We start from the raw sequence: 25,578 nt of genomic DNA on the forward strand, positions 1-25,578 counted from the left end.
GAAGAAGCAAAACAGTTTTTGTAAAGGGAAATCATGCCTCACCAATCTATTAGAATTCTTTGAGTGTGTCAACAAATGTGGACAAGAGTGAGCCAATGGATATAGTGTACTTGGACTTTCAGTAAGCCTTTGACAGTGTCCTTTACCAAAGGCTCTTAAACAAACTCAGCATCATGGGATAAGGGGAATGCTCCTCTCATGGATCAGTAACTGGTTAGGAAATGGGGAACACAGGGTAGGAATAAATGGTCGGTTTTCACAGTGGGGAGGTCCCCCGCGGTTTGGTACTGGGACCAGTGCTGTTCAACATGCTCATAAATGATCTGGAAAAAGGGGTAAACAGTGAGTTTGCGGATGATACAAAACTATTCAAGATAGTTGTCCAAAGCAGACTGCAAAGAGTTACGAAGAGATCTCTTTGTAAGTGGGCAACAAAATGGGAGATGAAATTCATTGTTAATAAATGCAAAGTAGTGCATGTTGGAAAACATAATCCCAACTATACATACAAACTGATGGGGTCTGAGTTAGCTATTACTATTCAAGAAAGAGATCTTGGAGTCATTGGGGATAGTTCTCTGAAAACATCTGCTCAATGTGCAGCAACAGTCAAAAAAGTTAACAATGTTAGGAACCATTAGGAAAGAGATAGGTAAATCAGATAAAAAAAAATCATAATGCCACTATATAAATCTATTGTATGCTCACACCTTGAATACTGCATGCAGTTCTGGTTGCCCCATCTCAAATAAGATATATTAGAATTGGAAAAAGTACAGAGAAGGGCAATAAAATGCGTAGGAGTATGGAACAGCTTCCATGTAAGGAGACTGGTACTGTTCAGCTTGGAAAAGAGACAACTAAGGGGGGATATGAGAGAGGTCTATAAAATCATGACTGGTGTGGAGACAGTGAATAAGGAAGTGTTATTTACCTCTTCACATAACACAAGAACCCTGGATCACCAAATGAAATTTATAGGCAGCAGGTTTAAAACAAACAAAAGGCAATACTGCTTCACACCCCCACAGTCAGACTATGGAACTCATTGCCAAAGGATGTTGTGAAGGCCAAAAGTAAAACTGGGTTTGAAAAAGGATTAGATAAGTTGATGGACGATAGGTCCATCAATGTCTATTAGCCAAGATAGTCAGGGATGCAACCTCGTGCTCTGGGTGTCCCTAAACCTCTGGCTGTTAGAAGCTGGGACTGGATGACAGGGGATGGGTCACTCGATACATTTTCCTGTTTTGTTCACTCTCACTGAAGCATCTGTCACCGGCCACTGTCAAAAGACAGGATACTGGGCTAGATGGACCATTGGTCTGACCCAATATGGCCATTCTTCTGTTCTTATGCTTTATGTGGTTGTTAAGGTTTTTCATGGTTATTGTAAGTCAGAAAAGAAGTTTGGGTGGGAATTCAGCTTCTTAGGACTTGTCTGGATTGGGCAGCGATCGATCCAGCAGGGGTCGATTTATCGCGTCTAGTCTAGACATGATCAATCGACCTCAGAGCGCTCTCCTGTCAACTCCGGTACTCCAGCAGGGCGAGAGGCGCCAGCGGAGTCGACAGGAGAGCATCAGCTGTCAACTTACCATAGTGAAGACACCGCGGTAAGTAGATCTGAGTACGTCGACTTCAGCTACGTTATTCATGTAGCTGAAGTTGCGTAACTTAGGTCGATCTCTCTCTTTCTCTCTCCCACCCTGCATATAAAAGGAATGACATGCAATTCAGCCTTCAGCTGTTGGTATTGATACATTTAGGCAATGGATCCTCCATCAGTTGCTTTGGAAACTGCTGACTGAACATTATTAGACTTAAACTCATAGCAGTCTTACCCCCTGGAAATGTTTTGTAAGCACTTTTTTTTTAAGTAGCAGCATTCTAAGGCTGATACCTAGAGTCAGATTGCATGATTACTCATTTTCCCCACCTTTTACTTATCAGTCCTTTTTTCCCTGTGGGGCAGATATTAGTTTAATATTATGGCTTATGTAGTGATGGAATAAAATCCAGCTGCCGACCATTAAGTAGGTTTTTAAAAATAGCGTCTTGGGTTTGCAGAAGGACATGTGGTCCATTTAAACAAGCATATTTGATTTTCCCCACAGTCCTCTCATAGACTTTAACGTCAGAAGGGACCATCATGATCATCTAGTCTGACCTGCACATTGCAGGCCAGAGAACCTCACCCACCCACTCCTGTAAGAGACCCCTAACCTCTGGCTGAGTTTACTGAAATCTTCAAATCAAGTTTTAAAGATTTCAAGTTACAGAGAATCCATCATTTACTCTCCTCCCTGACCCCACCCCCAAAATAAGTTTCTGTTTGGATTGTGATGATTGTCTGGGTACTTCCATTGATGAGTCAAAACCAGAACCTTCAAACCAGATGGTCCCTTTTCTTCAGGGTTTCAGATTTTGTCCATAGTATACAGACAGCTGTAAGTCCAGGCCATGTTTGGAATCAAAAGTTAGAGATGGAAAAGACCTATAGCATTTGGTCATTTAGTCTATTTGCCAGGGCCCAGTGCAGAATAGTTCTCTCTGTTGTCCCCTTCAGAATTTTGATTAGTCTAATTTTAAATGATTCCAGTGATGGGATGGGACTTCCAAAACTTCTCCTGGGAGACCATTCCAGAATCAAATAGACAGCATTTTTAAGACATCTTTCCTGATAGCCTAAATTTTCCATTGCGCCCTTTCATCCCATTACTTGTACTTATCCCATCTTGGATCACACTAAACAATTTCTCTCCCTTGTTGATGGATATACCCTTTTAGCTGGCAATTATATCTCATTTGTCATCATTTAGCCAAGCTTTTCCATATTAAATTAATTATTCTTCACCAATCAATCGATCTCTCCAGGCCTTTGTTCATTCTTGTTGCACTTCTTATGAAATCTTCCCTGTATGTCTGCATCTTTCCAGTAATGAAATGCCTAGAACTGAACACTTGATTCCAGGTGTGGTCTGACCTCATTTCTGTAGAGAAGAGACTACCACCCTCAGGCTCTGTGACGTGATGTCTCTGTACAGACAAACCAAAACCGTACTGTTTCTGCTTACTACCATGTTGCTTTGTAAATTCGTGTAATCCCTACACCTTTCAGTGTTAGTCTCCCAGGTATATGATGATTTCCCCAGATGCACTAGCTTGGATATTTTTGGATTGAACCTCATTTTATTTCATAGACATATCTATACTGCATAATTCTCTGTCTTCACTGGCAAGCAGAACTACCCTATTTGGTATCATCTGTGTATGCTATTATTGTGCTATTAGTCATTATTGATCTGGAAGAAGGGACAACGTCAAGATTAGGTCTGCCCCTAATCCAGTGGCATGCTCATAGATGCCCCAACATGAAATGAATTGCTGTTTATTGTTGACTTATTTATAATACTTTCAATGCATGTGACACTGTTCATATCCCTGTCAATTAAAAATATTCTTTTCCAGGAAGTTTTTGTGAGGCACTGATTATGTGCAATCAAAGCTGAGAGTCCTGTCCCCAGTCAGTTATTTGTAAGAAGGTAATCAGGGCTGTCTTCCAAGTGTCCAGAATAGAGGACATGATGGTAATTTCATGTGTGTGCTTCCATTACTCCAAGATATGAGTGAGACCATTCCCTTCTTTCTCTAGGCAAACCCAGTGGGATCCTCCTACCTGGGACAGCCCCGGAGATGATGCCAGCCTCGAACATGAAGCTGAGATGGACCTTGGGACTCCAACATATGATGAAAACCCAATGAAGGTAAGTGTGCAATCAGCAGGTGAAACATCTCATCTTTCACAGCTTCTTTAAATGGAGAGTGGAAAACTTGTGTCGTTCCATAAGTCCTGTGGCCAAATAATCTACTGTGTGGCAAATACAAACATGCAAGAAAATTCAAATTGTTGAAGGGGTGGATGACAATATCTTATATAGACTGAGTATGAACAGAAGATCGAGGTGTTCTTTTAAATGTGGACTGAAAAGCTCAAATTAATGGTCTGGCCAGATGTTTCTGAAAGCTTTGTTAGTAAATCATTAAACAAGGTTTTCCTTGACCCTTGACATAGGAAATAGGTGACCCTTTCCAATAAGAAAATATATTAGTAGAGTGTTGGCCCCCACTAGCTCTAGAGAACACTAGTACCACCCATTCTGTCTCATAGCTGCTGAAGAAGTTTCTCTTCATTATCTGGAACTCCTCTTGCTGGAGCTAGGAGAGGGCTCTGGTAGACTCTCCTCTCAGACATGATAGCTTGTTTGTTAGAGGTCTTCCTGATGTTCCAGCTCCCCCTTCCTCCGCCAAATAAATAAATACCCATATAGGGTTTTTATTGACCCTGACACTAGCTCTTTTACAAAGTCAGTGTCATGGATACAGTGTTTGAGTCTGGCTGAGCAAAGAGAATTATCTTGTGGTGTTGGTCATGAAATAATTTTTGTATGTCCATATAGAGGTCATACTCTTAAAGCTGGGCATCAGCATTGCCCAGTGTGGAATCCTGTTTCTGGAATTGCGATTCGAGTGCAACTCGAGAGAGAGAAGCTTACTGTTCTTCTTCAAGTGATTGCACATGTCCATTCCGCTCTAGGTGTGTGTACGCCTCGAGCACAGTTGCCGGAAATTTTTCCCTCAATGGTATCTGTCAGATTGGCTCCAGTGCCTCCTGGTGCTGCATGCTCATGGTGCCGGTATAAAGGGGCCAGCCAACCCCACACCCCATCAGTTCCTTCTTACCGCCCGTGACGGATGCTGGAACTGCCCATTTCCCCTGTTTCTTTCTTCCAGTTATTTATTTTTCAATTGGACTGTAAATAGTTCTTGTACATAGTTTAGTTGAAGATTCTGCCTTATTAGTGGATTTTCATCCGCCCCCTGTGCCTTCTGCAGCAAGCCTATGCCTTTGAGTGACACACATACCAGTTGCCTAAAGTGCTTGGGTGAGGCTCATGTCCGAGACCGTTGTCGCACCTGCTGGGAATTCAAGCCTCATATGAAGGACCAGGAGGCCATATGGAAGTTCCTATTGATGGAAGAGGCATTCAGACGCTCTGCAGAGCCGAGCTGGTCAGACTCAGCACTGAGTACTTTAGCATCGGTGAGGATTGCTGTTCCCACTGTCAGGCACTCTCACCATTCTCTGGTGCCGAGAAGGAAAGATAAGAAGCAGCTGGCCGACAGGGGGCGTTCCCCTCCCTTGAGTCCAGTACCAGACCAGCCTGTGCCAGAGGGACAACGAGGGTCCAGTGCGATTGTGGTTCCATCTGCCCTGGAGGTGTTCGCAGCGGCAAGAGACCTGCTGGCGTTATCGGTACCACCGTCAATCCAAAAGCAGGTGTCAGCGGTGCAGGTGGATAGAAAGGAGCACGTCACCCCAAGCTGCCTTCTGTACCGTCTAGCGGGAAACCATCCCTGCTATCCTCAATGCAGGCCTCCCTGTCTCAGCACTGATCTCCAGAACCGATGAGTACAGCACCTAGATGGTCCCCGGAGGAGGGCTCGACGTCTGAGTTGGAAGTGGGGTCGTATATCTAGCAGAGGGGTTGCTGTTGGTACTCCCTGGTCAGCCCTTTGTGGTGGTGGACCCGGGCTCAGATACCTCTGAGCGCTTGGCCCAGTGCGCACTGTCCCATGCTGATGCAATGGCCATTTTGGAACCCTTGGGGTTTTCCTCTGATGTCAGGGACACATTCCAGACACTCATCTTTGGTGGCCATGGAGAAGACTTCTCCATCCCATCATGCAGCACCTGACCTGGACTCCGGTACCGAACCCAGTTCTGATCCTTAGGATCTAGACCTGCAGGACCCAGTCGCTGCAGAAAGAGACAAGGAGGACCCCTTGCTGGTGATGACTTCAAAGCTCATCAGGAGCTGTTGAAGAGGGTGGCCTCGAACTTAGGGCTGCAACTGGAGATAGTCAAAGAATCCTCCCACAGCCTTGTCGACATCTTGGCTGCGGCTAGGCCGACTACAGTGGCTCTGCCTCTCAATGAGGCTATCATGGGACCAGTTAAAGCCTTGTGGCAAAACTCGTACTCCCTGCCGCCCACCTGTGGAGAGTTGAGAAGCAGTACTTTGTTCCCACCCAAGGGTATGAGTACTTGTACTCCCACCTCCCACCGGGGTCCCTGGTGGTCTCAGGGGCCACCGAAAGGGAGAGACGGGGTGCATGGAGCGATCCCTAAGACAAAGGACTCAAAGAAAGGTTTATTCTACAGAAGGTTTACCGCTCCACTTCTCCAAACAGGTGTTGTTAGGGAGATACGATTTTAATGTCTAGGACTCCATGTCAAAGTTCAGAGACTTGCTTCCCCAGGAGTCCAGGCAGGAGGTCACTTCTATCAGTGTGGAGAAGTCAATAGCCCGGGCCTTCCTGCAGGCCACCAGGGACACGGCAATCTCAGTGGCTAAATCCCTGGCTATGCACAGGTGCCTGTAGTTGTTGGGCCTGCCAACGGAGGTCCAGCAGTCTCTCCAGGACCTTCTGTTTGAAGGGGCCTTGCTCTTCTCAGACAAGACAGATGCAAAGCTCCATGGACTGAAGGACTCCAGAGCTCTACCCTCAGTCCCTGGGCCTTTACACCCCAGCGCCCTTGAGGGAACATTTCAAGCATCAGCAGAGTGCCCATTTCTCCAGTCGGCCATCCCAACCTACAAAAGAAATGAAGCTGGGGTTTAGGCGCAGACAGCCACCTCCATCCACCTCAGCATCTCTACCCGCCCTACCCAGACACTCGGGGAGGAGGGGCGGTGGGGGGGCTCTAAACAGAGCTTTTGACGGGATGCCCGAGGGCATCATATCAGTTCCCATAATGCTGGATCCTGCCTTCCCACTGTTTTCAGACTGCCTGTCCCACTTCAGCTGAGCAGGGTCTCATATAACCACAGACTGTTGGGTGCTGAGTACTGTAAAGATGGGTTATGCTCTCCAGCTTGTTCCCATCCCTCTGTCCCACCCTCCCTCCCTGTCCTTCCTCAGGGACCGTGTCTCAAGCAACTCTTAGCCCTGGAGGTGCACGCCCTCCTCCGAGTGGGAGCCGTGGAGGAAGTTCCTCAGAACTTAAGGGGAAGGTGTTTACTCTATTTCCTAATTCCCAAAGCCAAAGGAGATGTCAGGCCTGTCTTAGACCTGCGCCATCTCAACGGCTATCTCAAAAGGCTGAAGTTCTGCATAGTCTCCTTGGCCACCATCATTCCCTCCCTGGATTCGAGGGACTGGTATGCTGTTCTCTATTTGAGAGGCGCCTCTTTCCACATCACAGTTTTCCAAGGACACAGGTTACTCAAGTTTGTTCTGAATCAAGCCCACTACCAATTTGCTGTTCTTCCATTCAGCCTGTTGGCAGCCCATGGATTTTTATGAAATGCATGGAGGTACTGGCGGCCTTCTTGAAAAGGCGAGGGGTACAAGTGTACCCATATCTCAACAACTGGCTAGTCCAACCTAAGCCTGAGAAGGAGCCAGAATTTATCAATGTACATTGCCAAAGAACCACAGTAATACTTCAGCAGCCCCCCATGACCTCCCCCCACTCTGCTCCCAGTGCCTACCACCCCCTGGCAGCCCCGCCGATCAGCACCTCCTGATCAGCTGTTTGGTGGCGTGCAGGAGGTTCTGTGGGGAGCGAGGGGAGTGGGGGCAGGGGTTGAGCACCAAGCACCCCCTGGCACATTGGAAAGTTGGCACCTGTAGCTCCAACCCCGGAGTCGGTGCCTATACAAGGAGTTGCATATTAACTTCTGAAGAGCCGCATGTGGCTCCGGAGCCACAGGTTGGCCACCCCTGGACTAGTAAAGGCCGGTCCAAGGCCCAGCGTCTGCTGCATTCAGTCAACCTTTCAGGCATTGGGCCTGCTGTTAAACAGAAGTCTACCTTCACCCTGGTGCAGAGGATAGAGTTTATTGGAGCAGTGCTCAACTCCAGCCAGACCAAGGCCTTCCTGCTGGAAACCCAATTCCAGATGATAGCATCGTTAATAGCACAGGTCCAGGCCCACCCTCTCACGATGGCACATTTCTGCCTCAAACTTCTATGGCCTTGTGCACATACAGAGTGCGGTATGCAAAGCTACACCTCTGACCTTTTCAAGCTTGGCTGGCCTCAGTGTTCTCACGAAGCCGCCACCACTTGGACTCAGTGCTCACTGTACCTCCCCTGGTCCTCGCCCCCCCTCGATTGGTGACGGGACCCTCTGACAGTCTGCACAGATATTCCCTTCATCAGGCTCCAGCCTTCGTTATCCCTAGTCTTGTATGCGTCAGAGCTAGGATGGGGGGGCTTGCCTGCAGCACCTCAGGACCCCATGGCCTTTGGGCCCAGGAAGAGCTATCATTACATATCCACCTCAGAGAACTCGGAATGATCCGCCTAGCCAGTCAGGTGTTCCTACTGCACATCGCAAACAAGAGCGTGCTAGTGCTCATGGACAACACGGCAGCCATGTACTACCTCAGCAGGCAGGGTGGGGCTCGCTCGTCCCCCCTGTGCTGGGAAACTATTCGCTTATGGGAGTTTTGCATAATGCACTCAATCCACCTTGAAGCTCCTCACCTTCTAGGGGTCCAGAACGAACTCGCAGATCACCTCAGCAGATCTTTCCCCAGTCACCATGAGTGCTTCCTCCATCCGACATAGTGAGAGTCGTTTTCCAGCGGTGAGGGACTACCCACCAGTTTTGTTCCCTGCAAGGCCACAGCCCGGGGTTGCACACGGACGCTTTCTTGCTCCTTTGGACGGAGCATCTTGTTTACACTTCCCCCCTATTCCGCTTGTGCACAAGGCCCCAGTCTGGCCCCATCAGCACTGGTTTGCCACACTGCTGCTACTTTTAGAAGTGATTCCAATACCACTCCCTCTTCTCCTGGACCTGATCCCACAGGACCACAGTTTAATGCTCCGCCCAAACCTCAGCACCCTCCACCTGACGGCTTGGAAGCTCCATGGCTGAATCCCGTGGAGTTGGCCTGTTCAGAGTAAGTCCGCCGGGTCCTTTCAGGTAGCAGGAAACCCTCTACCACAGCTATATACCTCACCAAGTAGAAGTGCTTTTCCATTTGGACTTCCCAGCATACGATCGTCTCTGGAGACTGTTCCTGGAGTATCTGCAACATCTAAACCAGCAAAGTCTGGCAATATCATCAGTTAAAGTACACCTTGCAGTGATCTCGGCATTCCACCATCCGATGGATAGCTGATTAGTTTTCTCACATGAAATGTCCATCTGTTTTCTGAAGGCCTAGAAAGACTATACCCACAGATTCTGGAGCCCATTCCCTTGGGGGACTTAAACCCCATCTGGTCAAAACTCATGGGCCCCCCGTTTTGAGCTGCTGGCACCCTGTCCCCTATAATACTTTTCCTGGAAAGTGGCCTTTCTGGTGGCTATTACTTTGGCCAGAAGGGTCTCAGAGATTTGGGCCCTTGCATCAGAACCTCCATACACGGTCTTCTTTAAGGACAAGATACAGCTACGCCCCCACCCCGCGTTCCTCCCAAAGATAGTTTTGCAGGTTCACAGTAATCAGACAATTTTCCTGCTGGTTTTGTTTCCGAAACCTCACACAAACAGGGAGGAACAACATGTCCAGACACTGGATTTTAAATGTGCCCTGGTGCTCTATATGGAGAGGACAGAACCATTCCATAGATCCATTGTGTCGGTAGCTGACCGGATGCAAGGCCTTCCCATCTCAGTTCAGAGGCTCTCATCCTGGATTACAGCATGCATTCGCACATGCTACGAGCAGGCAGGGGTCCCTCCACCAGCTGTCTTGACTGTCCATTCTACCAAGGCACAAGCTTCTTCAGCAGTGGTCCTGGCCCAGGTCCCTATCCAGGACATTTGCAGAGTAGCAACTTGGTCATCAGTGCACACATTTTCTTCCCACTATGCCATCACCCAGCAGGCCAGGGATGACGCCGGGTTTGGTTGAGCCGTATTACAATCAGTATGTCCGTAAACTCTGATCCCACCTCCTGCGTTACTGCCTGCGAGTTACCTAATGGGGAGTTGAACCTGTGCAAGCACTCGAAGAAGAAAAACCTGTTACTAACCTTTCCGTAACTGTTGTTCTTCGAGATGTGTTGCACATGTCTATTATGCGACCCACCCCCTTACCCCTCTGTCGGAGTTGGCTCACAAGAAGGAACTGAGAAGGGTGTGGGGTCAGCTGGTCCCTTTATACTGCCGACATGAGAGCGCGGCACTAGGGGGTGCTAGAGCCAACCCGACAGGTACCACTGAGGGGAAAATTTCTGGCGAGTGTGCTCGAAGCGCGCCCACACCTAACATGGAATGGACATGTGCCACACATCTTGAAGAACAAGAGTTACGGAAAAGTTAGTAACTGTTTTTTGGGGACAAGGTCATAGATAGTACCCTCAAAAGAGAGATCCTGTCTATCCAAAAAGAGGCAGCCTGAATTCAGTGGGCAGAGCACAAGACTTAGGAGGCAGGAGACCTGAGTTCTGTTCCTGGCACTGCCACTGACCAGCTATATAACCTTGGGCATGTTAATTATTCTCTCGGTGCCTTAGTTTCTCCATCTCTGAAATGGGGATGATTCTTTGTAAAACACACTGAGCTCTATAGAGGAAGTGTGATATAAAGCTAATGCGATACTGAGAGTATATAGAATTTAACATTGAGTGGCAGTCCTTTCAGCACACTTAATTCCCCCCGCCCCCCACCGCTGTATATACTCGTTCATAAGCTGAATTTTTTAGTAAAAAAGGGAAGCACCAGAGAAGGGGGTCGGCTTATGAACGGGTATAGCGAGGGAGAGGTGGGACACAGCCCCTCCCCCCAACAGAGGGAGCAAGGAGAGGCAGCACAGCCAGCAGGGAAGAGGCGGGACCAGAGTGTCTCCGCTTCTGGCCACGCTGCTCTCCCCCCAGCCTCCGAAGCAGCTGCAGCTCCGGGGCTGGCAGGCTGTGGCCGCACCACCCGGAGCACGCTGCGGCCATGCCACCTGGCCCACCGCGCTGGAACATGCTGCGGCCGCGCCGCCCGGTCTGGCCCGCCGGAGCATGCTGCCCAGCCTGCTGGAGCAGCTCCAGCCAGGCCAGAGACATCCTCCCTTGGCCCTCCCCAGATAAGGTGGGAAGGGATGGGATGGGGAGAGTGTGGGAGTCCCGAGCTAGGGGTGAGGTCATGTCGGGGTGGTCACAGGGGTTACTCCCCTGACTCCCAGCTCCTCCCCCCTAAAAAATTTCCTCACCAGTTGCTGTCCCGGCCCGTCAGGGTAAGCAGCTGGTGCGCCGGGACATTTTGTTTACTTAGGTATATCTCCATATATTATATTATTAACCTATCGCATAGAACTGGAAGGGACCCCGAAGGGTCATCGAGTCCAGCCCCCTGCCTTCACTAGCAGGACCAAGTACTGATTTTGCCCCAGATCCCTAAGTGGCCCCCTCAAGGATTGAACTCACAACCCTGGGTTTAGTAGGCCAATGCTCAAACCACTGAGCTATCCCTCCCCCCCATCCGTGCCTGAGGACGCTCAACAAACCATCTTGGCCCACCAGTGGCTTATCCTGATGGCCCGGGAGCCAAAGTTTGCTGACCCCTTGAATTATAGAGTCGTCTTATGAATGGGTCATAAAATTTTCCATTTTTACGTATCCACCTTGGGGGGGGCTGTCAGCTTATAAACGAACCAGCTTATGATCGAGTATATACAGTACCTTCCAGGTTTCACTGAGCCCACCTTACTGGCCCATTTAGACTTTTTTTTAAAGCTGCTATTTAGTTTTATAGTTAAGCGCTCTTCTATGGATACATAGTTTGACTGCTCTTACTTCAAACGCTGACAGTTTTTTAACTCTCCCAAAGGAGCCATTATTGCCTGTATTGTTAGTGCATTAAGGGATTGTAAATCCAAGGATTGTCTGTCATATATGTAGCTGAGTGTTAAAAATATGTAGCAAAATCCCACTAAGAAAGTAACTTCAGTTGCAAAGCAAACAAAGAGTGGAGTAGGCTTGGTTTTTCTTAACATCCAGTGGCCTATGTCCAAGGTCTCAGTGAGGATCTGAAATCATAACTTTTTTCTTGCACTTTTGCAATTTAAACAAATGAGGGTAACAAGGAGACCTGTGTCAAGGTGCACTGGAGAAAGTGTTTTATTGGGTTATAGCATCATAAAATCATAAGACTGGAAGGGACCTCGAGAGGTCATCTAGTCCAGTCCCTTGCACTCATGGCAGGACTAAGTTATAACCTCCTGGAAATGGTTTACTATGGACATAGCAAGATTCTAAAGTCAACAGGTTTAGGGACTATATTTTCAGAACAACTCAGCACCCAGAAGCTCTTTGAAAACGCAACAAAACTGATCAACTTCCATCTTTCCAGCCCCCTCACAATTCTGAAAACTCCCAGCCCAACCTCCTGCTCAGACTATTCCCTCTCTCTACCTACTGTTGCTGGTCTTCCCCCTGCTAGCCCCCTTTCTATCTCCTATGGTAATGCACTACTAGTTAACCCATTGTCTTCCTGCTAGTTGCCCATGTAGTGCTCAAGTCACGAGCTCTCAGTTACATGGGAAGCACCATGTGAAGTTCACTGAGGGTTTCTGTTGCTTATATTACCAAGACATCCAGGATTGGACCCTGTTGTTCTAGGCGCTGTACGAACATAGAGATAGATGTTGTCCCTGCCATGAAGAGCTCTGCTCTAAGCAGGAGTGTCCTTGTCCCACTTCATTTCTACAATGGGAGGCTTTCCTCAGCCTCATGTACAAGTTTCCATAGGGCTCTCCTAAAAGCCCTTGAAAACATCCAGTTCCTAGGTGTTACCACCTGGAAAGAAGCCAGTGCTCCTAGGGGTTAATCAAATCCATGTGTGGGTTTTTTTTTCCCCCCCTCTAAGTAGTATAGCATTCAGCATTCTGTTATAAATACCTAATTTGCAAATGTTTACTCCCTTGCAAAAAAAAGAACACCACAAAAATAATGAGCAAGAACTTGGTATACAACTGCTCAGCTGTGGAGTAGTTAGTTTCGCAAATTGTCAAAAAAAAAAATCCAGCAGGCCATTTTAACTACTTTGCTGTTAGTTCTGTATCCCATCCGCTGCATTTGCTTTCCATTGGAATCCATGGAATGTCAAGACATTCCTGGTATGACAGGCAGCAGTCATGTCCCTTAAAATAGATGAGTCGTAAAGATACACACATCTTGTCGTTTCTGGTTCACTTTTGCCTGTGTCGTTTTTAAAAAAAGGCAATTGAGTACATTTTCAGTGCAGTGAGTTTCTAGTGTGACTTCGCGAACTCCCTACACCACACCATTTTGAAAATGTCTCCCTTTAAAGTAATTAGTGTGATGGAGAAAAGGATTAAAAATTCTATAAATTAATTTCCTTTATGAATGCTCTTGATTTTTAAAAGTGAAAGAAATGTTAAATTTGTACTTTTTCACCATTTATATAGTTGCATTTAACTCAGCCTGAAAAAAGTAAGAGATCTAGTCAATTTACCTTTCGTTTATAATCTGCTTCTGGTCAATTTCATTTTCTTGTTTACCTGTACTGACCCAGTCCTGCTTTGTGTAGGTTGCAAACAGCACAGGGAAATTGTTGCATCGAAACCAAAAGCACACTTTTTCCATCTAAACTTAAAAGGACATTTCAATTAAGTTTTGTAAAATATTTATTAAACAAAACCTATATCTTAGATCCTCCTAATGTCCTTTTAATTAGAATACATCAGTTTGTCTACTTGAAAATAAAGGCTTCACTCTTCCTGGGAATGAGAAATGAATTGGAAAAAGTGATTGCTCTTTGTTCTGATCCATCGGACTCTGGAATCTTACGTCTGAATCTTGCCTTTAGGTAGTAACTTAATGGTGCCTGGACTAACAATGGTAGGGACACTTCCTATTGTAAATGGACAAGGACCTGATCTGCATTAATTTGTATTAGGAATGGGTCCTTTTGTAAATCCAGATGTTTCGTTTGGGTCAGAGGCAGTCGTCATTTTAAAGGATCGATAGTTTTTAGTCTCTGTACTAAATATATAGTGAATAGATTACACTTTATTTTCAAGTATGATAAAATACACTTATGTGCCGTTGGTAAAAGAGAACCATTAGAAATGGGAAAATGGTCATTAAAAAGATATACAAAGTTTTGGAATATATAGTCAATAGACTAGATGGTGTTGAAAGGACACCAACTTAAAAATCACATCTGTTTTGCTTTACCTAGTATGGATGCCTTAAATTACAGTAACAGAGTGGGGTGGGGGTGGGGAGAGAGAATGTTTTTCTGTATTTTTCTGTGCATTTGGCAGAAAAATTTTGCATTGTCAGTTTCACTGTTTCTCCTGCACAGTCAGTTTCTCTTAGTGTGGGTCTTTCATGCATCGACAGGAGTACCCCCTTCCCCCAAAAAGCAACCTCAACTTTTTTTTTTTTTTTTTAAATATTGGACAATTAAATTGGAAAGCCACAGAAACTGGTAGGAAGACTCCGGGCAGCTGAAAGTACTATTAATTTGAGTCCAGCCCCCTGCCTTCACTCGCAGGACCAAGTACTGATTTTGCCCTAGATCCCTAAGTGGCCCTCTCAAGGATTGAACGCACAACCCTGGGTTTAGCAGGCCAATGCTCAAACCACTGAGCTATCTTCCCCCCCCCCCCCCCAATTGACTAGGTTTCAAGTTGATTGTATCCCAGTAAAACTTTTAACATTTTGTGCATTGAGATCTCACCAAATTAGACTATTTTCCTGCTGTTAGAGAACTTTGCTGTAAAATGAAAGACTTCGTGCCATGTTTCAGGCTGATACTGCTTCAGCATCCCACTGACTTCATGATGCATTATCAGTGCTGAGATGTGGCTTTATGAAAATCTGCAGCTGTAAAAGATGGGCTAAATTTTACTTTATGCACTTATAATCCAAAAAATTTGGTATTCATTGTAATAACATTACTAATGCTGACTTCAGTTGAAATCAATGTGGGTCTGATGCTTGTTTCTCTGGGAATTTCACTGTAACTTAGATCAGGTTTGCCAGTGCACATGAAAGTAAGCACAAAGGAGCGGTACAACTACTGATGTAATTAATCTCCACCTACTCTTGGTGAATTCATCAAAATTAAATCAAGATCTTAGTTGTTTTAGTAGATTCTGTTTAGTCATGACTATTAGACATAATTGGAGGAAATCTTCTAGAGTTCATTCATGTCCATGTCAGATTTAGAATTCACTTAGATTTATTTAAAAGAACCAAACTTCTGTTATGCATCTAGTGCAAAATATGCAACATTTGTCACCTGTCTAAAGACATGAAATTGCACTGTCCCAAGGAACTGAATGTTGTAATTAAAATCAGGGTAAATTTCATGAGGGCTGGAAAATGGGAGCTGTGTGTTTTAATATAGTACACCTCTACCCCGATATAACGCTGTCCTCGGGAGCCCAAAAATCTTACCGCATTATAGGTGAAACCGCGTTATATCGAACTTGCTTTGATCCGCCTGAGCGCACAGCCCCGCTTCCCCCCCACACCCCCACCCCTCCCGGAGCACTGCTTTACCGCGTTATATCCAAATTCTTGTTCTATCGGGGTAGAGGTGTATTTATATGGGTAACTGCCCTTCCTCTCCCAGGACTTTTGAGGAGGTCTGTGAAGTTCATTTTTAGTACCCATTTTGTTGTAGGTATGTGAAATCTCTGAGAGAGATCTTGCGTGAGGCTATGGGATCCAGTGTCATCTATATGCTGATGACGCTCAGCTCAACATCTCCTTTTCATTGGACCCAGACAGATGTTCCCTTGCTCTGTATCTGACAGATATGGACTTGGGTGCTCAATGTGGAGAAGACCAAAGTGATACTGGTTGCCAGAGGGAAGCATTCTGAGCATCTGGAAAAGTCTGACTGCTCCTTCAGTTGAAGGAATTTGCATCCTTGTAAAGGTAGTTAGCAATCTTGAACTCTTTCTTGAACTCTCTATACTCTGAGTATTGGCCAGAACAACCTTCTGTTGTTTATAACTAGCCAAGAAGGTAAGTCCCTTGCTCTCAGGTGTGGAACTTGCTACAGTCAAATACTCCATGGATCTAAATTATTGCCCCCACACGATGCCTTGGCTAACCTTAAGCCACGTTCTGTTTTATGACAATGTATTGTTTAGTCACTAGCAAGTGTTTAATTTTTTCCTTTTGCAGACATGCCTTTTTGTTGTCTGTACTAGAAATAGCAATGTGTTTACAAATATTCAAACTGAATGCTGTCTGGTTGTTGCTTAAGACGCAGGCTGTCCACATTCAATAACAAGATTTCAGAAGAAGACACATTCCCACTTACTCTGGTTTTGTACTTTTGGGGTAGGAACTAGGATCAAATTTCAGACCCCATTCAGGCTCTTCCTAATCTAGATCCAATGCTCTTTCTGCTGAGGAGTAGTATTGCTGCAGTCCTTGGTCTCATTAGCCAGTTACCCAGCATCACTGCTCTATGCCATGTGGTGATATGCGGAGGCACAATTCTGGAATATTGGCAGTAATGGATGTGGCGTTGATGACAGATGGTCTTCACCAATAGTTATTTCCCCTCTTTGATTCTTTTGACCCACAAAGGAAGGCTTGACCTAATTGTATCACTACTCATTTTGTTATTGTTAAACCCAGAGCCCAAAGGTGGCTGCATTTCAGTGGTGGGCGAAGCAAACCCTCTATGTAGTTTGCATATCAATTTAAGTGCTTTATCCTTGGATGAAAGATGCTGTAGATGCATTAAAGCATGATTATTATCATTACTTCCATTCTTCTTTCATAAAAAATGATTTTGAAGTCTGCTGTGTTGCTCCCAATTCAATCCTTCTCTTGTAAGAAGCAGGAGTCAAGGACGGTTTTTGTGCTTGCTTTAAAGGATGAGTTTGTGCCTTTGGGAAGTAGCAGTTAAAATACCTAGGATTTTTTTTTTAAAGATGTTTAAGTCTGGATTTAATCAACCCTCGTATTTCCAGCTCCCTATATTAATGTCGCCTATAGATACACTTCTAGAAGGCTACCCAACGGTTGCAGTAACATGGTGGTTCCTTCTGTCTTCTTGTTTGCCTCGTCTTCCTTTAAAAGAAGGTGGAGGACATCAACAGGCCTGGGATCCCCCTTCTGACTTTCTTGGTGCATTTGGTGCCCCTACCTTCCAATTCCCAATATTTCTCTTTCAACTGACCACGTTGACCTGTTCCCTCCCTCACAGGCTAGTCTCTTCCATTTCAGCGCCTCTTCATTTACAACCCTGATTTCCTTCTCTCGGGTTCCCAACTACCATCTTCTTTGCCCCTCTTGCTCCTCAGGGCCAGCTAGTGCTGTTAACTCAGCTCTACGGCATTTCCATTTAACACATCCCCACTGATACAAGATTGAGGAATCTGAATATCGTCAGAGTGCTCTTTTTTTTCATATTGCATATTACCGGTATATTGTGCAGCACTGGAGTGAGCACGCACTCCATTTTCCTGTTAGGCAGGAATCCAATCAAGGCAGAGCTTACTTGTCAATTAGGAAGACCTTGGAGTGATGTAAATAACAAATCCTGTGTCCTGTGCTGAAATACAAGCCTCTGATACGGTTTCTAAGACAACTGTGATTCTCGCATTTCAGTTACTGTCTGCAACATCCTTCTTTCTGGCCTTGCCAAAGGCAGCCTTGCCTTGCTGATATCCATTCAGAATGCTGCTGTGAAGACCATTTTCCTAGCCCGCTGTTTTGACCACATCACCTTCTCTTTGCATCCCTTCGCTGGCTCCCTCTTCTCTATTGTATCAGTCATAAGCTACTTGTCTTCACTTTCAAGGCTATTCACGACTTATCCCCACCCTCCCTATTATTTCTCATTCAGTGTCGAAAGATCAGCTCCCCCTCTGATAGGCCCGTGATGCTAGCCTCCATTGCTATCTTGTTAGATTTTCAAATAAGCACCCTTGTGCTTTCTCCCATGCGGCCCCTCACTCCTGGGAGACGTTCCCCATCAACATCTTCAACACCTTCCTCAGAACTCTCCTTTGCCGTGAAGCCTATCAGAAAAGTGACGACAGCTAGGCTGCTAGTGTGCAGAGACCACTGCCTATTGTACTGACCAATATTGTCTCATTTCCTTGTACTCCCATGTTGGCCTGTCTGTCCAGCCATCTGTTGTTTATTGTCTTGTGTAGATTGTAAGCTCCTTGGGGCAGGGACTGTGTGTGTGTTCTGTGTTTGTACAGTGCCTAACACAGTGGAGTGCTGATCCATGTCTAGGACTCCTAGGCATTTTTGCAATAAAAATCAATACTAAGCAAGTTTCTATATGGGGGGGGGAAAAATACACTGAGATTAAAAATAATAAAGTTAAAATTCATTTTACTTCCCACAGCTTGCAGCTTGAGATTTTTTCTTTCTGATTTGATTCTTTCATTTGATGAGCACTGACATCAATCCATCCTGCATGGTCCAAAACCAGCTGCAATTAACCAAGATGATCACGTTTTAACTTCAGCTTATGTATCATTTTTGATATGCCAAATCTGGGACTTGTGCAACAGTCCCTGCACCCTCACAGTTCTGGGGAATAGTATTTGCTAGCTTGCCGCTCCTAGAGAGCCACTGGGTTGCAAAATATTTGTCTGTAGATTTGAAACAAAACAAAAGTTGCTCGTGTTGATCTAATTTCTTGGCAGCGGGATGGTAGATTTAAGAGTATTTTGATCCTTAAATTGTAATTTTAAATTTTCATATGTAAAATGTAACTTGCAGTATAACTACCAGCCTATCAGAAGTTTAAAAACTGCTGTACTACATGTACTTTAGCAAATGGGATACTCTTTGTATTCCAGGTGCACTGGATCAGAGCCACATTGTGTTAGGTGCTGTCTAAACAGAGTGAAAAGATAATCTATAATTTAACCTAAGGCAAGAAGTGGGCGAAACCACCAGTAGAAAGGAGATGGGGGGGATGGAGAATGAGGGAGAGAGTAATGAGACAGTGAGTTCACCTAAGGCCTTCTGTGCACAGCTAAATTATTTCTTATTGGTTAAGACCATTGTCAAGTTGGGTTCATCTGTGTGACTAAACTACTTGTCAGTGTTCATTTAATAATTCCCCCTGCTGTGCTTATTTGAACAAGAGACTCTCTTTTCCTCCTTGCCTCAGTCGTCATTTCAGAAGAGGGCAGGTGCTAAGAATAGCCTGGGCATGTCCCTTCTAAAATGCCGGCCAATGCCAGCTCTCACAAGCAGAACAGCTTGCTTTCATCTTGTGCAGCAAAGGCTCATGTTGGAGGCACAGGAGCCATGAAGGGTTCTCCGGAGAAGAATCCAAGATTCGGCTGCAGGGAGCTCTGAGCGGGTTTCAGCTACACATCTTTATTTTCTTTGGGTTGAACAAACAAACAAACAAAACTCGTCTCTGCTCTGCATGTTCCTTCCTTCCTTTTCAGCTGGGTCCTGTCTGTGCTACAAATTGAATCTGTAACCCCAGGTAGGGTTATAGCTGGTTTTGAACATGGTTTGTGTCCACATACAACATGGTTAATACTTTGTTTGTTAGTAGCCGTGGCAGCTAAATGTTTCACCCTTGCCATAGGCTTAGGCTGGTGCCTGGTTGTCTATCTATAATTGGTTTGGCACACAGTGTTTTGAAGTGCACACAGGACCCACTGATTGTATCTAGGCAATTGTATTCGCCAATCCTCCTTCCTCCCAGTTCTCCCTACGGTAGGACACTGTAAAGTATATTGCTGAGTGTGATTTCTGGTGCTACTCTGCATGCGTGTCTTCTAGAACCTGCCCTCCAATGAGGCTGTGAGACGGCTGCACAGATTTTTCCCCCTGTGCAGCGATGCAAACACAGGTAAGAGGTCAGGCTTAGAACAAATAGGGTTGACACATTTGTGGCATGGGAAAACTATGTACCTGGGCCAGAGGAGTGTATTGGTTTGAAAAACACATTTGTATCTGTAGTGTAGATAGGATCTAAGATTGCAACATGAACATTTAAGCAGAACAGGTCAAAATTTTCCAAATTTTGAATTATTGACAAAACTTTACATTGAAATTTTGATCTTAAAAAAGGGGTGATTGTTTAGACAAAATTTCAGTGACAAATTCATCCTGTTTTCTAGTCAGCTTCACAACTGGTTGAAAAAAATTTAAATTGAAAGTTTTGGTAAACACACAAAAGTTTTTTCTGAAAAATGTTCATTTTTCCAAACCGCTCTCCTGTTAAGCAAATCAATTAATGTCCAAAACATCACTTTCCCAACCCAAAACCAAACTCTGATCCTATTTTTGCATAGTAGTGAGTGTAGAAAGTGACCTTTTCTTTATGCTCTCTGCAGAGAAACCCTCTCAGTAAATTAGACAATCTAAGAAATTCATTGATCTATTTTGTATCTATTGGCTGATCAAGAGTAGGGCCTCCATGTGCCTTAGGAGTTTTGCAGTACTTCAGTTTTCTTACTTGTGTGTGTGTGAGTGGAAACGGTCAGATCAGCTAAGAGTGAGACTCAAAGAACTGATGCAGTATGCAGATCTTGACATGTTGGACTGCAGACCAGCAACAGACAAAGCTTGTGGGAGACAACTGCACCAAGCTTTGCTTTTCCGCTTTCTCCTGGTGGTTCCTGGTCTCGTCTTTAACCTCTCATTGATTCTGTCCCTATGTAGTTACAAAGCTTTATCCCTGGACAGCTCTGGTCTACTGCAATATTTGCCATTCCAGTCTCAAGGTTCTTTTGCCCCCTGCCATTCCCATAGAATCAAAGAAGTGTGGGACTGAAGGAACCTCAGTAGATCACCTAGTCTAGTCCCCTCCACTCCAGGCAGGACTAAGCAATAACTAGACTTTCCTGACAGGTGTTTGCAAATGCACTTCATTCTTGACCTGCGACACCATGATTCTAGTTCCAGTTCTCATCTTCCCCAGCCCAGTGGTAAAACTTTTTGTTTCTGGCAAAATGTCATTAGCAGCTAAGACATGATTGTCAAACTTGTGATCTAACCCCAGCTCCCTAGGTGTGAAAAGCAACTTCATGAACTCTCCAGCTGGAGATTTCTAATGCAGTTGTCTTTGCGCACAAAGCAAAAGAAGGATGACAACTTGAATTCTCCAAGCACCTCTGTGACTTAATGTGTAGGTATTTCTTCCATCCACACCACCAACTATTGTGTGATTTAGGGCATATCTATACTGGGGATCTCTGTACTGGGGTAGTTATACTAGTGCAAACCCTCCAGTGTAGATGCATGGGGTTGCATTGGTTTTGTACAAGGGTAAGTTATGCCAGTGTAAGCGTTGATTTGCCACTTGTGTGGCACAGCTATGCTGGGTGTTTGTCCTAAGATAGCTACACCAATACAAATATCCCCATGATAGACGAGCCCTTCATCATGAAAACTTGCCACTACTGAATGTAGCTGGAGTAATCAGAACCAGAATAAGATCTGTGGATGTTATCTCCTCCTGAAGGGAGTTCTAGAGTCTTGGACCAGCTACCAAGGAAGTTCTGTCCTCCCTTTTCCGCCCCCCAAATTTAACCCTTAAGGATGTCAGTTTCCTAGTTCATAGCTGTCAGAGTAAATAACACATTGCCCAAAATCTTCGCTCCTGGTCTCTTGCACTTACCCATGTGGTTAAAAACTCATCCCAACTCCCTGCTTCATATATCACCACCTCTGTAAAAGGCCATGGTCTTCCAATGCATTTTGTGTATAGCATCTCAACTAAGATATTTTTAGAAAAAAATCCCCCCACCTTTGTTTTTCCCCCCAGGATCCATTAATGTCTCAAGATGGAAGCATAGAGGGTACACCAAATGCTTATAAGGTATTGCTTGCTTTTTCTGTCTATTACCGTACACATACTCTGTGCATGTGCTTGTATTTATACATTTTCTACACCATGCTAAGGGGGTCTGTCATAGGAGACATCTGTGGTTTCTCTTCATGCCAGCTGTCAGTAAGGATTGGGGTGATAAACAAGGGATGGGCTGGTCTTGTGGTTGACAAGGGCTGGGAGCAAAGGAGTTTTGGGTTGTATTTATAACTGATTTTGGCCAAGTCACTTAACCTCAGTATCTTAGTTTCCCCATCTGTAAAAAGGAGCTGTTACCTACCTCCCAGGGGGGGGGGTGAGGCTTAATTCATTAATGTTAGAGAAGTACCATGAGAACCCTGCATAGAAGGCTCTGTAGAAACGTGAAGCGTTTTCTGATTGGTTACTGGCTCCAGTGGCTTTCCATTTTCTCCAAGCCAGGATCAGTGGAAGCTTTTCAATGCTGTTGCTTTGAGGAGCTGTTTGTTCTAGTATTAAACAGAACTACCAGACAAATGCATTGAAATTCTGCTAATGTTCAGCCTCAGATTGTTTTCTGTCCCTGTGTGCAGAACACTGAAGAAAATATACTCCTTTTCAGGCTACTACGGGATTAAACACACCTTAGAGAAATAACAAAGGTGGCAAAAGGTGGTTCTTAGAGTTGATAATCAGAGCAAACCGTTACCTGTTGGTTGTTGGGCCCTATCATGTGAGTCCTTGGAATGAAGGATACTGTACCTCGTTTAACTTGCCATTCAAAGAACCTTCTCTGGAAGCTTTATTGCTTTTGCATTGTACTGCACACCACACACCCCCTTAAAGTCATTAAACTAGCCAGCTGCATGTCAAAAATAGACTGAGCTGGAAATATGCAGAAAATGAGCTGTGCACGCTGCTAATAGAAGTGTAAGGGGTTTTCTTCCATGAGTGAGAGGTCCCTAGTATCACTTTTCACAAAAGGAAAGCGGTCTCGGCAATCCTAAGCATACAAAAACCATGAGCCATACTCCCCAGAATTATGAGTGCCTTAAAAGTGTGAGATTTGTAAAATGACCGTTCTGGACTGATTTTCTTTGTCATCCGGTGTCTGAGCTTGTAGGGCTCACTTGGGTCACATTTTCAGGCTTTCTGTGTATTCATAGGGGCTAGAAATGTTTTTTTAAATGAAAGTTGAGGTTCTCAGGTAATCACTTGACTACAGAGGCTGGATCTTTAAGAAAAACACCAAATATCATGAGATTTGTCATAAAACCATGAGAATTGGCAGCACCGGGAAAACAGCAGGGCCTGCAAAGTACATGTATTTAATTCACAGTGCAAAAGGTACATTCATGTGAAAATGCACAGATTTTGAGCGAACGCATGTTCTAACTCACGTTTGTTCTTTGTAGCCTATTATTTATTCTCTTGTTTATATGAAATTGCATTTCCCCATTCAAGGACACTTCTACAGTGTGTCCAGGGGAAAAAATTTACATATAATTTTAGGAAGCTTGTATAAGGTGTATTATTTTTTGGGAGTAGTGGAGATGTGAAGGGTGGGAGAGGCTACTATAAAAGATTAAATTCATAGTTTCACTTAGAACCATTTTAACTTTATAATAGAGATTCTCGACTATTTTTGGACCACAACCCACAACAAAATGTCCGGAGATTTGTTCTGGTGCCCCCTGTATCCCATAGTCCTTTGTGGCTGAAAAGATTGTGGGTATGGGTTCAATGTTCAGCCATGTGCGGTGAGGCAGAGGGGGTGAGGCAGTGATTTTTCCAAAGGGCTGGGGAGCCACAATTGCTTCCTCTGCCCTGAGCTCAGTGGCAGGGAGGGACTCAGAGAAGCTGCTGTGGGGCTGGCTGATGGGCACTGGTGGCAGAGGCAGTATCACAAGATCCACATCAGAAGGGGGCATGTGAGGCACAACTGGGCTGTGCTCTACCTATTCGAGAAAGAAAATGCATCTTTTCAAAAGGTTGCTCAGTTTTTACTCATCATTCCAAGACAGACTGTTGGATGTACCCATCTCAAAACACTCTGTCCAAAGAGAAGTAACACAGAAGTAATGGTTTAAAATCACTGCCCACTCACAGGATGGGTCATAGTGTCACCTCAGGAGGCATCTATTAATAAATAAATCCTGTATACCCATGACATAACCCATTGATTTTTATGCAAGGGGCTAATAACCACTTCGCTGTTGTCAGCCATTTGGTTCAATTTTTCTGCAGTGCTCCAGTTGATAGCACTGGGGTGGGATTCAGGAAGTTGGGTTTGTTTCCCCAGTTGGTCACTCACCTGTGTCTTTGGGCAAGGGGCTTCCTCTCTGTGTTTGTTTCCCTATCTGTAATATGGTGTTGATGATACTTGAACTCCTTTGTGGAGCCTTTTGAGATAAAAGCACAGTCGAAGAGCTAAGTGTTGCGTGTCAGACCTTCACACATGTTGTGAGGCAGGGATTTACATGCACATCCACTCCTGTGTGCACTCGTTGGGCTTTGAGTATGTGCTGTTCGCTTTGGTACATTTGGGCCTCCGAGCCTGTATAGGCAGAATGCAACTGCTGTGCTGTTGAGTGTGTCCGGTGCATTCTGATATTCCATTGCTTTCAGCGGGATGCTAATGGATGACGGCAGCCCAGCAAGCTGCAGTGCGGGGAGCCAGCAACGAAGTGGTTACCATTGCCATTGTGACTAATACATTTACCCTACCAGAGAGAGTAACACACACATGTACTAGGACAGAGTAAATGTTTCTCTTGGGTATTGAAGAAAAAATGTTAGCTTGGACCCTTCTTTTTGAACTGTACAGATTTAAAATATATACATTATTTCCCTTACACGCTTCAATATGCCATTGGCTACTACCAGGTTAGACATCCGTAGGGCAAAAATCATGATATCTAGCTGCCACCCTGCAGACAACCCCAGTGGCACTCAGCCAGTGATCAGCTGGGGCTGGCTGCTAGACAAAACTAAGATCCTGCAGTGCTCATCAGTTTCCCTTTGTAAGCAAGTTCCCTTGTAAGGTGCTTGATACAGAAGGACGCTAACCTGCTATTTTCCTCTGCATAAAGTGTTGAAGGATCACAGAGGGAAACTGGCTAGGATGCATGTCAGAATTTTGACATCGCAGGTTAGAGCAGACCACTGAAATACCTGACAATAATTATTTGTTCATGTCTGATAGCTACAGGATTTCAGGGTGTAATAATAGAGCTTGTCTTAAAATAAAATCAGAAGAGTCCTGCTCCACTCCCCAGCTAGTCTCTTCTAAATATTACTTTGCAGTTGGAGAGATATACCCTTGTTCACTTCTTAAAATCTAAGGGTAAATACCATGTATTCTCTTCATACGTGTAAGGTGTCACAGTTGTTCAATTTCCTGTTGCACCAAAGTCTGATATAAAAATGTTGGAATACTACAGGCCAAATTCTGTTGTCATTTGCAGTGATGCCACTATAGTGACTGTAGAATTTACACGTAAGGGTGAGTGTGTCATTTGGCCCTGTGGATCTTAAAATGTTACTGTTACAACACACGGCCCCAAAACATTCCCCAGTGTCAAGCCACGTGATTGTATTTTGGCTGTAGCAATATCTTCTGTACCACCAAATGCAGAATCTTACCACGGCACTTGGGCTTAGTTTTTTAAAGGATGCATTTTATTGGAACCACTTGCACCCCACTAAATCAAGTTGTGGCACATACTGCTGGAGTCTGTAATTGTGTGTTATTTGAGAAGCCGTGCTGGCTCTGGAAGGTAACA

At 45.0% G+C, this 25,578-nt stretch overlaps 1 protein-coding gene across 10 annotated transcripts in view; it reads left to right on the forward strand.

Moving 5' to 3' along the window:
* Nucleotides 1-25,578, forward strand: part of SETD2 (SET domain containing 2, histone lysine methyltransferase) — a 143,915-nt gene that overhangs the window by 103,659 nt on the left and 14,678 nt on the right. For 6 of the 10 annotated variants that reach the window (XR_010598164.1, XR_010598165.1, XM_065582561.1 and 3 more), the window contains 2 exons: nt 3,656-3,767; nt 21,773-21,826. Coding sequence is in view for 6 of the 10 variants with exons in the window: in XM_065582561.1 (XP_065438633.1) it covers nt 3,656-3,767; nt 21,773-21,826 (166 nt within the window). In the remaining 4 variants the exon portion in view is untranslated. The remainder of the gene's footprint in view (nt 1-3,655; nt 3,768-21,772; nt 21,827-25,578) is intronic. The other 4 variants (XR_010598166.1, XR_010598167.1, XM_065582563.1 and 1 more) reach the window with 1 other exon arrangement.

This window comes from Chrysemys picta, chromosome 2 (genome assembly GCF_011386835.1).
Source record: "Chrysemys picta bellii isolate R12L10 chromosome 2, ASM1138683v2, whole genome shotgun sequence".
Lineage (NCBI taxonomy): Eukaryota > Metazoa > Chordata > Testudines > Emydidae > Chrysemys > Chrysemys picta.